Raw genomic sequence first — 16,757 nt, 5'->3', positions numbered from 1 at the left:
TCCATATAATTCTCTATACAGTTATATTTTGTAAGGTCCTAAACCTTGCACACTGTAAAGTGCCTTGAGATGACTGTTAAATATAATGTGATGGTTTCATCACTTCATTTCAGATGGTGACTGAGTGGTAAAGTTGAAATCCCCCCCCCCCCCACCCCCCCCCCCCCCCCCCACCCCCATCAGGTGTGAATTTATAATGTTTGGGATTTTAAAGGATTGAGGATTTGACATCATTTCACTTACACTTAGTGTGGAACAACAGCAGTCAGTAAAGGTGAAGCTGATGTACTTAGGTGTCATTTAATCTATTAGCTGACTATATTTGTAAAAATGCAAAAATTTAAACTAAAAGATATATTATATAGTATAAAAGTTCAATATCACTTTTACTCCACTTTAATTCAGAGGGAACTCTGAATTAAAGTGGAGTAAAAGTAAAATAAAATGGTAAATAATGCATCGAGAGGGGCCAGTTGAGGTGGCTTGGGCATCTGTTCCGGATGCCCCCGGGACGCCTCGTAGGGGAGGTTTTCCGGTCCTGTCCCACCGGGAGGAGGCCCCGGGGAAGACCCAGGACACGCTGGAGGGACTATGTCTCTCGGCTGGCCTGGGAACGCCTCGGTGTCCCCCCGGAAGAGCTGGAGGAGGTGTCTAGGGAGAGGGAAGTCTGGGCATCTCTGCTAAAGCTGCTCCCCCCGCGACCCGGCCCCGGATAAGCGGAAGAAAATGGATGGATGGATGGATGGTAAATAATCCAGTAAAGTACAAGGACTTCAAAATTATAGTAAAATGCAAAATGATCACATAAATGTTTCACACGGATGGTTGCAAAACATTAAAACCACATTATTGTGACTGTTTGTATGGTTAAGAGAATGTCTGCTCTTATGTTTAGAGAAGCTTTTTGTCATAGTCCATCAATATTCCCATTTAAGTTTTATTATAGCCACTGTATTAGTTTCACATTATCTCCTTTTTCTTTCACAGGTAACGCTAATTAAATTTACTAACAAATGACACATTGTCAAGATTTTCAAGCACCATGATGTTTGTTTAATGAAACAAATGTCATAAAAAGTTTAGTTTCTTCTTGTTTATCTATAAAATAACACAACAATAAAACAAATACAAATATTAAGTATGAAAAGTTTCCATTGTTTCACATATCAAATAGGCTCATATACAGATCAAGCTCTGAATCAACATACAGTTGTTCTGAGTGTTAAAATATTATTCACATAAACAATATTTTTGTTTATGTGAAGCTGAATTTGGCCACAGCAGCTGAAGATGTCACACCTTCTGATATTCAAATAGCAACACTGTTTTCTACCTCTGCTGGATCCATGTATGTGTATTTGATTTCCAGAGCGCTGTTTCTTTCTTTGATCTCTGAACTTAATGTTTTAAGCTCTGCTTGAAAATCTTTAATCAGCTGACATGGAATCTGCTCAGTGAAATGCTCTTCTGGGTACTGGCCAAGAGGAACCTGATGAGATCAATGACATAAATAAAAAAGTTGGTTTTAAAATAACATATATGAAATCTTATGTAAAGCTGCAAAAAGTGAACAGGATTTTTTTCAGTAAAGCAAATGATGCATTTCACCTCTAATGATGTACTACTCTTCATAAGTTGGATATAAATGTGATTGATCTTACATGAAGTCTTAGTTACTTACAAAGTCAGAGGACTGTTTGCTGAGTAGCCACAAGGTGGCCATGCCCTGTGCTGTTGTGTTGACATCAGGGAACGTCTTCAGCATCGTTGCCTCATTTGTTGTCCCCTTTTTGGTTGGTGGAGGTTGTTGCAGGGAGGTGGGAGTGTTGGGCATCCAGCCACCATAGTCGTACTACAATGAACCAATGATAGGTGGATAATTGTTAATATGTGCTGAAGCACAGTAATACATATTTTAAAAGCCATCAAATTGATGCTATAAAATGTTTTACATGCATTCATAATCTGCAGAAGGTAAATTCTAAAGACTCTTATGATCCTCTGAGCTTTCCTCTAGTCTAACCACAATGAGGTTGACATTTTGAAACAAATGTCACAACAATGTTTAGCTGGATTAAGGATAAATCAACATTTTTGATTTGTACTTGTTTTATTTGTTTTATGGCCCAATACCGGCAGAGTTCATGACATCACAATCTCAACTGTTTTGTGCTAATTAGCAAATATTAACATGCTAACAAAGTAAACTGAGACTGTAAATTCATCAGTATTTCACCAAACCATTGCTCAAACAAAGCAACAGTATCACTGATCATGCTGATTGATTTACCTGTCCACTATTCACAGCTGCATGCTGGCATGAGCCAGTGAAGATCACCATGGTGACAAACTTGACCAACTCAGGCACGGTGGTAAATCTCTGTGGAATTCCTGAGAATTACAGAGAATCAGCTGCATTACTTAAAGATGTGGACATCACATTTAGATGACTCGATTCAAGTTGGATGTATGATTGCTGAAATAAGCTTTTTTTCCTTAATATCTACCTGTGCCTGGTTGAGAAAGGAAGCCGTGTTCAAAAATGTCCCCAATCCACTTCTGCAGCTCAGAGTCTTTCTGGACCTCAGTGTCATTCTTGTAATAGTGTTCAAGAATTCCCTGAACAAACCTACAGTATAAGAAATGTGAAGAATTCAGTAAAACATAGTCCTGGTTGAATTATCATTTTTGATTAACAGTCAGCAGTAAGAGACGCTTTTGAGAGATACTACTGTAAAACATCCATTCGTTTAGCAGAAGGTAGTGGTGTAAAGAATGATCAGTTATTTTATTAGGAACATTGTGGAGTAACCATGAAGAAACAGTTTGACCCTTCAGAATATGAAACTGACTCAGGAGATAGGAGAAAGATAATGTTTCACCATTAGCTGTTGTAATGATGCAATACTTATTATACAAGGGAAGTGTTGGTAAAGAGCAGAACAAGGAGGATAGGAGGGGTAGTAGGCAAACATGTTTCAACTTTTCAGACAGACTGATGAGGAAAGTTATATGGCAATACCTTAACAAAAGGTAACTGATTTAAACGGTCAATGTAAACTTTCTTATTAGCCCAATTTGTTGCAATCCCATGCTTTATATTTTCAAGTTTCTTGAGGACTCATGTTTCTTACTAACAAAGGTATTTAACCTTGGTGCTGTCCAGCTAATCTGTCCTGCTCTACACCAACACTTGATTCAGTTTGCTCAGTTTCTAGCAAAGAACTACATTCAATCTGAGTCATAGCCAATATCACATTAATAAAAAAACACAAGAACTGCCTGTAATACCTGTGGATGATTTTCCAAAGTCTGAGTCCATCGTCCCTGTAGTAGAAGTTTGGCACAGTCTTCAGTCCACGATCAGCAATGTCCTCAGGAATACAGAGGGACCTGTAGGTCATTGATGACAGGGATCTTCTCAGGATGTTGAGCATGCCCTCTCCACCAGAAGCTGTAAACTAGGGTACAAGCAAATAAGTACAGAAAATAAAAATACTGTACACAATACTGAAAAACATGCAGTGATGGACTAAGTCTGGTGATGTGTTTTTGTACCTTTGTGAAAACTCCTGTTTCAGATATTAGACGAAGTCGAGCTAAGTAGTTGATCTGCAGAGTGTAACGGGTGTGAGGAATGAGGAGCTAAAGGAAAGAGGGAACTCTGTTAGAAACACTGTTATGGTTAATAGAACGTTTGATGCTTTTGTACCCTTTAGCAGTTTGAAATATTTTGCAAATATATAAACACTAAAACATTAGTTGTGTATTTTCCCAATCTACCTTGTACAGTGGATGCACCATCGGTATGTTGCGCAGCAGTGACACTGCAAAAGCCTCAGCCAGCAGGTGGGTGCGCAGCAGGTGAACGTTGAGCTGATGCTCACTAAATTCTGCACTTCTCACAAAAATCTTGGCCGTCAACCAGTCGTACTCAGAATCGGTAGGAAGAAAGATTGGGTTGTCATCTGATGCAGTCTGCTTCAGCTACAGGGGAAGAAAGGGGTTTATCTTGTTTAGAAGGTTTTTCAGTGAAGGTCCAAGCAAATGCATACTTTTGAAACACTAGTCTTACACACAACAGTGCTTGTGTCCAAACTTAAATGTGTGACAGTTGAAAAGAGGAAGACTGTGTGTGTTGGTTAACTTGCAGCTTTAATATCAGCTATGTGTATTACTGATACTAAGGCTAATCTCACCTGGATAGCAATTGGCATCAGCTTATCATTCGGGGTTTTGTGGAGCAGGACAAGGGGAGCCATCAAGTACTGCTTCTTCTCATTGATGATGCTCGTTTTCACCCCATCCAAACGTTTGTAGTCGCACAAGAAGATGTTGCCATTCTGTTGAAATTTCAGTGAGGATGAGAAATCATTTGACTCACGTGCTTACAGTGCAGCTTCTACATTTGGCCATGTGAACTCATGAATGGGGAAAAACACAGCTCCAAAAGTTTTAGTAAAATGTATTTCACAAGAATAAGGGAGTTACCTTCATTTCCTGTGCCAAGTTAAACCGATGATTGGGGAAGACCATGTCATTAGTGACAGGAAAGTTACTGGGAAGGACAGAACAACGGCGGATCAACATGGGGTTAACACCGTTGAGAAACTGGTAGCCGAAAAAGTCATCCTCTTTCCAATGTTCCTGGACATAGTCTGTGAAAAAAAACATTGAATTTCAAACTTTCAGCTAGTAAATCCTTTCTATCATTGTTATTAGTTTAATTATATGCTGCATGTGAAACAGTAAAATGGGAAACAATGTGTCATAGATATGTTTGGACACAGTTTCTAGTTGTTTCAAAGTCAGAGTCTTGATAAAATGTAATTAGCTACAGTCGCTGGTTTTCTCAAAGCCTAGAATTAGAATAAAACCTCTGCAATTTCTTACATTTCGTTACCCTCTATCACATTTTTTCAATTTAAAGGGGCAAGAAAAGAAGACAAACTAAACAGTCTAAGTGATTATCTTAGGAAAATATATGATGCTGAATGTTTAAATACGCTTTAAAGTACTACATACTAATATGGATACAGTATCAAGTGTTTCATCACAGCTACTGTGAGACTGCAGTACCTGAAAGGGCAGTCTGTTTGCACCAGAACACCCGATTGATGTCATCAATATTACTCCAACTCTCCTGGGAAGCAGCCAGTCCCTTCAGGTTCAGCTCTGCCAAACTATAAAATAACAGCAAAGACTAATGTTAGAGTGCATTTCATGTGTTGTGAAAGGCAGCTGGGTAAAGATAGATAGATACACAGATAAAGAATCTAGAATAAGAATTTGAGGACTTCACCCTGTGGATGCGGTGAATGCGAATTCTGTATTCTTGGTGAAGGAGAAACGGACCTCAGTAGGCAGATCAAGAGGGTTGTCTACCTTAATGCAGTGGGGAATTCCCTCTACATACACATCCCAGCTAGAAAAAACAGGGGAGAGTATAATGGTGAAGAACTTTGAAGGCTAGATACCAGCATATTAGCAAGTTTAATGTATTATTTAGTTGTATTACACTTGACTAGTATTAATGCGTTCTTTATTTAACATAATACATTTTGACAAAGGCCCTGGCATGTTTAACAGTCACATAGTCGTTCATTTGCCTGTTAGTTTTGGGGTGTATAAATTAAAAATGTGTACAAGCTCTGAACTCTCACCAATAGTCTTCACTCCGCTGCTTCAACTCCTTTTCCCGACTGTAAGCTCCAAGATGGTTGTTGTCTTCAAAGACTCTCAGAGCTTAAAAGACAAAAAAATTGAACCACAGGGTTTAAAATAGAACTGACATACATTTGCACAATTACAGTAGTATGCAGGACGTGTATTTGTTTAACCGTGTCTTTTGTGAAGAAGCAGCAGCACACTTATAAGTAATGTTAGATAAGCAAATTTTAACAGACCTGTTCCTTCTCTGAAGTGATGCACCTCACTGTCAGTGATCCAGCGGTAGATGGGAAACTTGTAGGTATCTCCACCAGGGGATTCGACTTCTACCTTAGCAGGGAACCAAGAGTCTTCCGGGATAAGTGGAAGACGCTGTTTGTCTAGCTGTATCAGAACCAGTTTACCAAGGGATGTAGGGCAGGACACAGTAAAAGTAGACACCTGGAGTCATGACAAGAGGAATTTGAGATGAAGTATATTTAACAACCAAGAAATAGATGAAGAATCAGAGGTTATAACAAGGAGTGTTTGGCTGGGTTGATTGTTCTGTAGGAAGTATATTATATGTTAAAACACAGAGATGGAGAATCTAAACTTACTTGTCCTTTGATGAAAGCTGCAGCCCCTTTTAAGCCAATCAGCCACTTGCGTTGGCTCTCCCCATCTGTGCCCACTAGCTTGATGTAGACATTGTTCAAAGTGGTGGCACCAACGAGATCGCCAGTGTACACGGCCACTTTGTAATCTACCGTTTTCATTCTGGAAAGTAGTAGAATCCTAGTAGGGAAAAAAGAACCATTCTCAGCAGTCATTCAGTCAATAGTCGCTTTAAGCCAAGGGCATAAAAAGATAAAATAGTGGTACTATAATAAAAAGGCATTGGTGAAATATCAATCTAACAATTAATAAAACATTTAACTTATGCTGTTGATTTCAAAAAGTATCTATCTTACCTTTGAAAACGGGCTCAGAACAGACGAAGTGAAAGAAGTTTCTTTGGTGACCTAGGTTTACCTCTGACTTGTGGTTTAGGCAAACATCAGATTCCTCTTTTTATACCTACAGGTTTGTGGGTGTGTCCAGTCCAGTCTGGTGATTCAATAGTGGGAGGTAGGAGAGGTGAAGCAGCTGACTCAAAGCGATACTATTTTATGGGGTCAAACCAGTTTTTCAAGTATAAAGTGTGAAAATATCGCAGTGAACTAAAAGAGTAACTCTCACTACATTAGTACAGCATTAAGTGAAGCTTTCAACTATTGTTTGTCCAAATTTAATCTGTAGTAAAGTAAAACACCTGTAAACTAGATAAAGCATTTCCTGAAGAAAATGCACTGTGAACGCTGTAATACTGAATTGATTCCTGAAGAACTGAAACATTGAAAGTTGCTGAAACATTTTAAAACGCTGCTGAAATTAGCTGAAGAGAAACAAGAACCGTTTTAACAGAGCTAAACGTATGAAGAAGAAGCTGAAACAGCTGAATGTCAACTTAATAAAGCTTTGCTGAAGTTAATAAAACACAGCTGAATTTATCTTAACAGAAAAATATTCCAGGTAAAGGTAAAGTTGAGATGTTTTGTTAAAAAAAGCTGAAAGTATGTAGAAGAAACTGAAGCAGGTTAGCAAAGAGAGGCTAGCATAAACAGGCGCACGTACACGAGTGTCTGACGCTGATTTATAAACAGCCATGATCACTTAAAACTTGACCAACTCAACTCAGGGACTGATCCAAGACTGCAAAAGGTTTGTTTAAAGAGAGCTGGGGTCCAAAAACATAAGACAAGGCTAGGCTGAGGCAAGTTCTGTGTAGAAACATGGTTGAAAAACACACAGGAGGCAGGAAATCAACGCAATGTGGTTGACAGGAGAGCAGATATAAGGAGGTCAGATATAAGAAGAAGTCACAGTCAGCAGTCCGGTGGGCTTCAACTTGTTGATCCCCCTATCCAGTATACAAACCAGAGGAAGATTTACCTTCACCAGGTGTGTTGCAAACTGGGCAGAAATAAAAAAAGAAAGATAGAAACAGAAAAAGAAAGTGGTCACCTGTATCTATTGAACTCATCACTTGCACACACACAACACTAAACAGGGTCTTATAGTTTCATCCTTCAGAGGCAAAACCTTTCCACTAAAACAACCTTAAATGAGGAAACACTTCATGTAAGAATGTGTTATATATACTGTACGGTGTCAGTGTCAGCATAGACATGAGCCAAAAACTTGAGACACTGAGGAAGTGAAGTGAAAATGAAAGAGAACAAAATATATTTATTTACAGAAAAAATGTGCCTACTGAAGGTACCTTTAAAGATGAGCTTTTTCAATATTCATCTTTTGTGTACTAGGCACTAATGACATAATATAGTGGGCTAGTGCTATACCTAACATTTAGCATTTCTGGAATACCTACTTCAAAGACGTTTGAAGGCACAAATCAGAGGAAGGGTACAAATAATTTGTGCAACACAAAATGTATCAATGAGCACAACGGCCTCCACCATCTGTAAATAGAAGAAGTTAGGAATCAATGCAATTCAGTTTTATTTGTATAGCGCCAATTCACAACAGAAGTTATCTCAAGGCACTTTACAGTGCAAGGTTTAAGACCTTACAGAGTAATTATACAAAAGGACTCACCAGGAGACTTCCTAAAGCGGACTGCCCGGCCAAACTAAGCAATCGAGAGAAGGGTCTAAGTCAAAGAGGTGACCAACAACCTGATGGTCACTCTGAAAGAACTTTAGTGTTTCTCTGTGGAGAAGAACGTCCTGAAGAAAACCATCTCAGCAGCATTCAGGATACTTCATTATGCATTGTCACAAAGGCAGAAATATTTAACCCTTATATTATGTTGAAAAAAAATCACATTGCTTATGTTGCAGGTCATTTTGACCCGCACCGTGTAAATGCACTCAGGACTGTCAAAAAACTGGGTTTAAACAACTAGACTATTGAGGACAACTAGACAATTTTGTTTAGTTTCAGTGTTCAGCATTTCCAGTGTTGTCCACGTGATGGACATAATGTAACTGTATGTTTTCTGCACATGTAATTCTTTCATTTCACACAAGATGTTTGATTTACTGTCCTTTCCGGAGGGACAGACCTGGCAGCTCTTCTGTTTCTGTAGACCTCTATCCACTGGATCCATTGCAGATTGGATGGATGACACAAACTTGACTTTTTCAATTACAGAATTGTAATTGAAAAGTATTTGCCTTCCATTCTGTTCAGTCCAAAGACTTGCGGTTGCTTTTCTCCTTTGACCTGTATACTCCAGCTAACACCAGAATTCCTAAATAAGCATGTAAGTCAGTCTGATTCAGTGGCTTCCATTTCTCTATTGGTTGGGATATGAAGAGCTGAAACGCAGATTGAATATCATCAACACGTGTGACGACAAATGTTGTTGGACCAGCAGTCATTTTGATGACATTGGAAGTTGACAGCCTGCCTTGGCTTAGTTGTGGTGATGTTGAACATTTTATACCATCTTTAGATGTTCATGTCCCCTCTGTGGATGATGATTGCTGCAGTCCTTGGTTTTCATCTGATGCAGCAGACTCCTCTTCTGAATATTTCTCTCTGAATTGTAGTGGGGTAAAAGTAACAATGGAGATACTACAGTAAAGTACAAGGATTTCAAATTGTACTAAAATGCAAAATCATCACATAAATGTTTCAATCGGATGTTTTTAAAGACACATTATTGTGACTTCGTATGGTTAAGATAATGTCTGCTCTTATGTTTAGAGAAGCTCTTTTTCATAGTCCATCAATATTCCCATTTAAGTTTTACTATAGCTCCTGTCTTAAATCCAACTTATCTCCCTTTTTTTTACAGGTTAAAATAATTCTATTAATAAAAATAATATTAGGAAACTAACAGGTGGAGATTTGTGAGCAGCAGTATGGTTTCATGTCCCGTAAGAGCACCACTGATGCCATTTTTGCTTTGACAATGTTGATGGAAAAGTACAGAGATGGACAGAAGGAGCTGCATTGTGTCTTTGTAGATTTAGAGAAGGTGTATGACAGGGTGCCGAGGGAGGAGCTGTGGTACTGTATGAGGTCGTCGGGAGTGGCAGAGAAGTACGTCAGAGTAGTTCAGGACGTGTATGAGAGAAGTAAGATGGTGGTGAGATGTGCTGTAGGTCAGACAGAGGAGTTCAAGGTGGAGGTGGGACTATACCAAGGATCAGCTTTGAGTACCTTCTTGTTTGCTATGCTGATGGACAGGCTGACAGATGAGGTCAGACAGGAATCTCCCTGGACAATGATGTTTGCGGATGACATTGTGATTTACAGTGAGAGTAGAGAGCAGGTAGAGGAACAGCTAGAGAGGTGGAGGTTTGCTCTGGAAAGAAGAGGCATGAAGGTCAGTCGGAGTAAGACAGAATACATGTGTCTGAACGAGAGGGACAGGAGTTTAAGTACTTAGAGTCAACAGTTCAATGTGATGAAGAGTGTGGAAAAGAGGTGAGGAGTGTCAGCAAGACTCAAAGGAAAGATCTGGAAAGTTGGCTAGTGTTAGGGTAGAAGATGTTCATGATAGAGTTAGTTGGAAAAGGATGATTCGCTGTGGCTGATGGGAAAAGCCGAAAGAGAAGAGGAGAAGATTAGGAAACTAACAAATGAAACATCGGCCAGATTTTCAAGCACCATGATGTTTGTTTAATGAAACAAATGTCATGAAAAGTTTAGTTTTGTCTTGTTTAACTTTAAAAAATAACACAACAATAAAACAAATATTAGGTATGAAAAGTTTCTATTGTTTCACAAATCAGGTAGGCTCATATACAGATCAAGCTCTGAATCAACACACAGTTGAAACTTTTGTTGAAACATGAAAGGCCAAACAATAATTCACTGACAGCAGAAGCAGAGTGAGTTATTCCATTTATTTCATTTCAATGTTTTTTGTGTAATCTTTGATAACCTGCCCTGTGTGTAAACAGGACAAACTATGAACATTTAGGATGTGGATAGTGATTCCAAACAGTCATTAACCATCATACTTTATTCTGAGAGGCTGTATTAAGTAATACATCAGCACTAAATGATCACATACAGTTATTTTTGTTTATGTGAAGCTGAATTTGGCCACAGCAGCTGAAGATGTCACACCTTCTGATATTCAAATAGCAACACTGTTTTCTACCTCTGCTGGATTCATGTATGTGTATGGGATTTCCAGAGTGCTGTTTCTTTCTTTGATCTCTGAACTTAAGGTTTTAAGCTCTGCTTGAAAATCTTTAATCAGCTGACGGGGAATCTCCTCAGTGAAATGCTCTTCTGGGTACTGGCCCAGAGGAACCTGATGACATCAATGACATAAATAAAAAAGTTGGTTTTAAAATAACATAAGTGAACAGGATTTTTTTCAGTAAAGCAAATTATGCATTTCACCTCTAATGACGTACTAGTTTGGATATAAATGTGATTGATCTTACATGAAGTCTTGGTTACTTACAAAGTCAGAGGACTGTTTGCTGAGTAGCCACAAGGTGGCCATGCCCTGTGCTGTTGTGCTGACATCAGGTAACGTCTTCAGCATCGTCGCCTCATTTGTTGTCCCCTTTTTGGTTGGTGGAGGTTGTTGCAGGGAGGTGGGAGTGTTGGGCATCCAGCCACCATAGTCGTACTACAATGAACCAATGATTGGTGGATAATTATTAATATGTGCTGAAGCACTCCATTACCTTGGTAATAAATATTTTAAAAGCTATCAAATAGATTACTATATAATATTTTACAGACATTCATGGTCTGCAGAAGGTAAATTCTAGAGAGTCTGATGATCCTCTGAGCTTTCCTCTAGTCTAACCACCACGACGTTGACATTTTGAAACAAATGTCTCAACAATATTTAGCTGGATTAAGGATTAATCAACATTTTTGATTTGTAGAATACTTTGCTTTATGGCCAAATATGAAATCACAATCTCAACTGTTTTGTGCTAATTAGCAAATATTAACATGCTAACAAAGTAAACTGAGACTGTAAATTTAATAAATATTTGTAAAACTGTACCTAAATCCAGCCTCATAGAGCTGTTCATTATAGACGTTTAGCATTAAACGCTAAAGGCTTGTGAACAGTCTCTTATTCTGGTCTGAATTCATCAGTATTTCACCAAACCATTGCTCAAACAAAGCAACAGTATCACTGATCATGCTGATTGATTTACCTGTCCACTATTCACAGCTGCATGCTGGCATGAGCCAGTGAAGATCACCATGGTGACAAACTTGACCAACTCAGGCACGGTGGTAAATCTCTGTGGAATTCCTGAGAATTACAGAGAATCAGCTGCATTACTTAAAGATGTGGACATCACATTTAGATGACTCAATTCAACTTGATTGCTGTAGTCTAAAATAATATAAAGGTCTACAAATGTGCACATAAAGAGCCATTTATATTAAGTGTGTTTTCATACATAAGCTTTTTTCCTTAATATCTACCTGTGCTTGGTTGAGAAAGGAAGCCGTGTTCAAAAATGTCCCCAATCCACTTCTGCAGCTCAGAGTCTTTCTGGACCTCAGTGTCACTCTTGTAATAGTGTTCAAGAATTCCCTGAACAAACCTACAGTATAAGAAATGTGAAGAATTCAGTAAAACATAGTCCTGGTTGAATTATCATTTTTGATTAACAGTCAGCAGTAAGAGACGCTTTTGAGAGATACTACTGTAAAACATCCATTCGTTTAGCAGAAGGTAGTGGTGTAAAGAATGATCAGTTATTTTATTAGAAACATTTTGCATTGTGGAGCAAACGTGAAGAAACAGTTTGACTCTTCAGAATGAGTCACTGACTCAGGAGATAGGAGAAAGAAAACGCTTCACCATTAGCTGTTGTAATGACACAAAAATTACACAAGGGAAGTGTTGGTAAAGAGCAGAACAAGGAGGATAGGAGGGGTAGTAGTCAAACATTACAGTTTAACAGTTTGGAAACATGTTTCAGCTTTGCAGACAGACTGATGAGGAAAGTTTTACGGCAATACCATAACAAAAGGTAACTGATAGAGAGGGCAATTTAAACTCTCTTATTATCATTATCATGATCACTTATATAAAAAACAAACTTGGCATAAACAAGAACTATTGTATCTCCAGTATTGGCCATAAAAAATATTAGATCAACAACAACTCTTAATAAGCCTGGTTTTCAAGTTAGGTTGTTGTTCTGGAGATGGACAGTGGTGTCAGGCATCATTTACCAAAGTGGGGAGCACCAATTAGGAATGAATTCAGTAGAGTTCAATTTAGAGTGCAATCCCATGCTTTATATTTTCAAGTTGCTGGAGGACTCATGTTTCTTATTAACAAAGATATTTAGCCTTGGTGCTGTCCAGCTAATCTGTCCTGCTCTACACCAACACTTGTTTCAGTTTGCTCGGTTTCTAGCAAAGAACTACATTAAATCTAAGTCATAGCCACATCTATGACTTACCAATATCACATTAATAAAAAAACAACAAAAAGCAGAATTAGAACTGCCTGTAATACCTGTTGATGATTTTCCAAAGTCTGAGTCCATCGTCCCTGTAGTAGAAGTTTGGCACAGTCTCCAGTCCACGATCAGCAATGTCCTCAGGAATACAGAGGGACCTGTAGGTCATTGATGACAGGGATCTTCTCAGGATGGTTATCATGCCCTCTCCACCAGAAGCTGTAAACTAGGGTACAAGCAAATAAGTACAGAAAATAAAAATACTGTTCACAGTACTGAAAAACAGGCAGTGATGGACTAAGTCTGGTGATGTGTTTTTGTACCTTTGTGAAAACTCCTGTCTCAGATATTAGACGAAGTCGAGCTAAAAAGTTGATCTGCAGAGTGTAACGAGTGTGAGGAATGAGGAGCTAAAGGAAAGAGGGAACTCTGTTAGAAACACTGTTATGGGTTAACAGAACTTTTGATGCTTTTGTACCATTCAGCAGTTTAAAGTTATTCATATAAAAGTATATTATAAAACATTAGTTGAGTATTTTCCCAAGTTACCTTGTACAGTGGATGCACCATGGGTATGTTGCGCAGCAGTGACACTGCAAAAACCTCAGCCAGCAGGTGGGTGCGCAGCAGGTGAACGTTGAGCTCATGCTCACTGAATTCTGCACTTCTCACAAAAATCTTGGCCATCAACCAGTCGTACTTAGAATCGGTAGGAAGAAAGATTGGGTTGTCATCTGTTGGAGTCTGCTTCAGCTACAGGGGAAGAAAGGGGTTTAACTTGCTTGGAAGGTTTTTTTTAGTGAAGATTCAAGCAAATGCATGCTTTTAGAACACCAGTCTTACATACAACAGTCCTTGTGTGTCCAAATGTAAATGTGTGACAGTTGGAAAGAGGAAGACTGTGTGTGTTGGTTAACTTACAGCTTTAATAACAGCTCTGTGCTGTATATTGCTGATACTAAGGCTAATCTCACCTGGATAGCAATTGGCATCAGCCTTTTATCCGGTGTTTTGTGGAGCAGGACAAGGGGAGCCATCAAGTACTGCTTCTTCTCATTGATGATGCTCGTTTTCACTCCATCCAAACGTTTGTAGTCGCACAAGAAGATGTTGCCATTCTGTTGAAATGAGGATGAGAAATGATTTGACTCACGTGCTTACAGTGCAGCTTCTACATTTGGCCATATGAACTCAATCATGGGCAAAAACACAGCTCTCTAATTCAAATTTGTTTCACAAGAATGAGAGAGTTACCTTCATTTCCTGTGCCAAGTTAAACTGATGATTGGGGAAGACCATGTCATTAGTGACAGGAAAGTTACTGGGCAGGACAGAACAACGGCGGATCAACATGGGGTTAACACCGTTCAGAAACTGGTAGCCGAAAAAGGCATCCTCTTTCCAATGTTCCTGGACATAGTCTGAGAAAAAAAACATTGAATTTTAAACTTTCAGCTAGTAAATCCTTTCTATCACTGTTATTAGTTTAATTATATGCTGCATGTAAAACAGTAAAATGGGAAACAATGTGTTATAGATATGTTTGGACACAGTCCAAAAATGTAATTAGCTACAGTCGCTGGTTTTCTCAAAGCCTAGAATTAGAATAAAACCTCTGCAATGTCTTACATTTCGTTACCCTCTATCACATTTTTTCCACTTAAAGGGGCAAGAAAAGAAGACAAACTAAACATTAAAGTCTAAGTGATCATCTTAGGAAAATATATGATGCTGAATGTTTAAATACGCTTTAAAGTACTACATACTAATATGCATACAGTATCAAGTGTTTCATCACAGCTACTGTGAGATTGCAGTACCTGAAATTTCAGTTTTTTTCCACCAGAACACCCGATTGATGTCATCAATATTACTCCAACTCTCCTTGGAAGCAGCCAGTCCCTTCAGGTTCAGCTCTGCCAAACTATAAAATAACAGCAAAGACTAATGTTATAGTGCATTTCATGTGTTGTGAAAGGCAGCTGGGTAAAGATAGATAGATACACAGATGAAGAATCTAGAAGAAGAATTTGAGGACTTCACCCTGTGGATGCGGTGAACGCAAATTCTGTAGTCTTGGTGAAGGAGAAACGGACCTCACAAGGCAGATCAAGAGGGTTGTCTACCTTAATGCAGTGGGGAATTCCTTCTACAAATACATCCCAGCTAGAAAAAACAGGGGAGAGTATAGTGGTGAAGAACCCTGAAGGTTAGATACCAGCATATTTGCAAGTTTAATGTATTATTTAGTTATATTACACTTGACTAGTAGTCATGCATTCTTTATTTAACATAATACATTTTAACAAAGGCCCTGGCATGTTTAACAGTCACATAGTCGTTCATCTGCCTGTTAGTTTTGGGGTGTATAAATTAAAAATGTGTACAAGCTCTGAACTCTCACCAATAGTCTTTACTTCGCTGCTTCAACTCCTTTTCCCGACTGTAAGCTCCAAGATGGTTGTCGTCTTCAAAGACTCTCAAAGCTTAAAAGACAAAAAAAAGGAACCATAAGGTTTAAAATAGAGCTGACATACATTTGCACAATTACAGTAGTATGCAGGACGTGTATTTGTTTAACCGTGTCTTTTGTGAAGAAGCAGCAGCACATTGATAAGTAATGTTAGATAAGCAAATTTTAACAGACCTGTTCCTTCTCTGAAGTGATGCACCTCACTGTCAGTGATCCAGCGATAGATGGGAAACTTGTAGGTATCTCCACAAGGGGATTTGACTTCTACCTTAGCAGGGAACCAAGAGTCTTCCGGGATAAGTGGAAGACGCTGTTTGTCTAGCTGTATCAGAACCAGTTTACCAAGGGATGTAGGGCAGGATACAGTAATAGTAGACATCTGGAGTAATGACAACAGGAATTTGAGATAAAGTATATTTGACAACCAAGAAATAGAAGAACCAGAGGTTATAACAAGGAGTGTTTTGCTGGGTTGATTGTTCTGTATATTCTATGTTAAAACACAGAGATGGAGAATCTAAACTTACTTCTCCTGCGATGAAAGCTGTAGCCCCTTTTAAGCCAGTCATCCACTTGCGTTGGCTCTCCCCATCTGTGCCCACTAGCTTGATGTAGACATTGTTTAAAGTGGTGGCACCAGCAAGATCGCCAGTGTACACGGTCACTTTGTAATTCACCATTTTCGTTCTGGAAAGTAGTAGAATCCTAGTAGGGAAAAAAGAACCGTTCTCAGCAGTCATTCAGTCAATAGTCGCTTTAAGCCAAGGGCATAAAAAGATAAAATTTTGGTACTATAATTAAAAGGCATTGGTAAAATATTAGTGTAACAATTAATAATACATTTGACTTATGCTGCTGATTTCAAAAAGCATCCATCTTACCTTTGACAACTGGCTCAGAACAGACGAAGTAAAAGAAGTTTCTTTGATGACCTAGGTTTACCTCTGACTTGTGGTTTAGGCAAACATCAGATTCCTCTTTTTATACCTACAGCTTTGTAGGTGTTTCCAGTCCAGTCTGGTGATACAATGGTGAAAGGTAGGAGAGGTAAAGCAGCTGCCTTAAAGCGAAACTATTTTATGGGGTCAAACCAGTTTTTTGAGTATAAAATGTGAAAATATTGCAGTGAACTAAAAGAGTAACTCTCAGTA

At 38.7% G+C, this 16,757-nt stretch overlaps 2 protein-coding genes across 2 annotated transcripts; both read right to left on the bottom strand.

The window, feature by feature from the left end:
* Window positions 1-988: 988 nt before the first annotated feature.
* On the bottom strand, window positions 989-6,733 carry LOC113161937 (hydroperoxide isomerase ALOXE3-like). The gene is made up of 15 exons (XM_026359802.1): window positions 6,624-6,733; window positions 6,270-6,447; window positions 5,907-6,111; window positions 5,664-5,745; window positions 5,303-5,425; window positions 5,080-5,183; window positions 4,492-4,658; window positions 4,200-4,343; window positions 3,784-3,987; window positions 3,559-3,645; window positions 3,292-3,461; window positions 2,508-2,629; window positions 2,291-2,391; window positions 1,682-1,852; window positions 989-1,489 (listed from the first exon to the last, which is right to left on the bottom strand). Exons 2-15 carry the CDS (start codon window positions 6,426-6,428, stop codon window positions 1,310-1,312), a joined length of 2,019 nt encoding a protein of 672 aa, XP_026215587.1. The 5' UTR covers window positions 6,429-6,447; window positions 6,624-6,733; the 3' UTR covers window positions 989-1,309.
* On the bottom strand, window positions 989-16,350 carry LOC113161941 (hydroperoxide isomerase ALOXE3-like). The gene is made up of 15 exons (XM_026359805.1): window positions 16,134-16,350; window positions 15,781-15,985; window positions 15,538-15,619; window positions 15,177-15,299; window positions 14,954-15,057; window positions 14,388-14,554; window positions 14,108-14,251; window positions 13,683-13,886; window positions 13,457-13,543; window positions 13,190-13,359; window positions 12,142-12,263; window positions 11,865-11,965; window positions 11,147-11,317; window positions 10,761-10,990; window positions 989-1,259 (listed from the first exon to the last, which is right to left on the bottom strand). The coding sequence occupies exons 1-14, from the start codon at window positions 16,344-16,346 to the stop codon at window positions 10,811-10,813; spliced, it is 2,073 nt and encodes a 690-aa protein (XP_026215590.1). The 5' UTR covers window positions 16,347-16,350; the 3' UTR covers window positions 989-1,259; window positions 10,761-10,810.
* Between the last annotated feature and the right edge of the window lie 407 nt (window positions 16,351-16,757).

The sequence above is a fragment of the Anabas testudineus genome, chromosome 1, assembly GCF_900324465.2.
Source record: "Anabas testudineus chromosome 1, fAnaTes1.2, whole genome shotgun sequence".
In the NCBI taxonomy this organism is placed as follows: Eukaryota; Metazoa; Chordata; class Actinopteri; order Anabantiformes; family Anabantidae; genus Anabas; species Anabas testudineus.
The sequence above is the reverse complement of the archived record's forward strand: the minus strand, read 5'-3'. Positions and strand labels throughout refer to the sequence as shown.

Excerpts from the sequence above, each read along its gene's own strand:
- LOC113161937 (XM_026359802.1), bottom strand. The coding sequence starts at position 6,428 with ATGAAAACGGTAGATTACAAAGTGGCCGTGTACACTGGCGATCTCGTT. Across the intron at positions 2,630-3,291 it reads CTTTGGAAAATCATCCACAG|GTTTGTTCAGGGAATTCTTG; the intron begins GTATTACAGGCA and ends CTTATACTGTAG. Across the intron at positions 2,392-2,507 it reads CCTTTCTCAACCAGGCACAG|GAATTCCACAGAGATTTACC; the intron begins GTAGATATTAAG and ends TGTAATTCTCAG.
- LOC113161941 (XM_026359805.1), bottom strand. The coding sequence starts at position 16,346 with ATGACTGCTGAGAACGGTTCTTTTTTCCCTACTAGGATTCTACTACTT. Across the intron at positions 15,620-15,780 it reads TCACTTCAGAGAAGGAACAG|CTTTGAGAGTCTTTGAAGAC; the intron begins GTCTGTTAAAAT and ends TTGTCTTTTAAG. Across the intron at positions 12,264-13,189 it reads CTTTGGAAAATCATCAACAG|GTTTGTTCAGGGAATTCTTG; the intron begins GTATTACAGGCA and ends CTTATACTGTAG.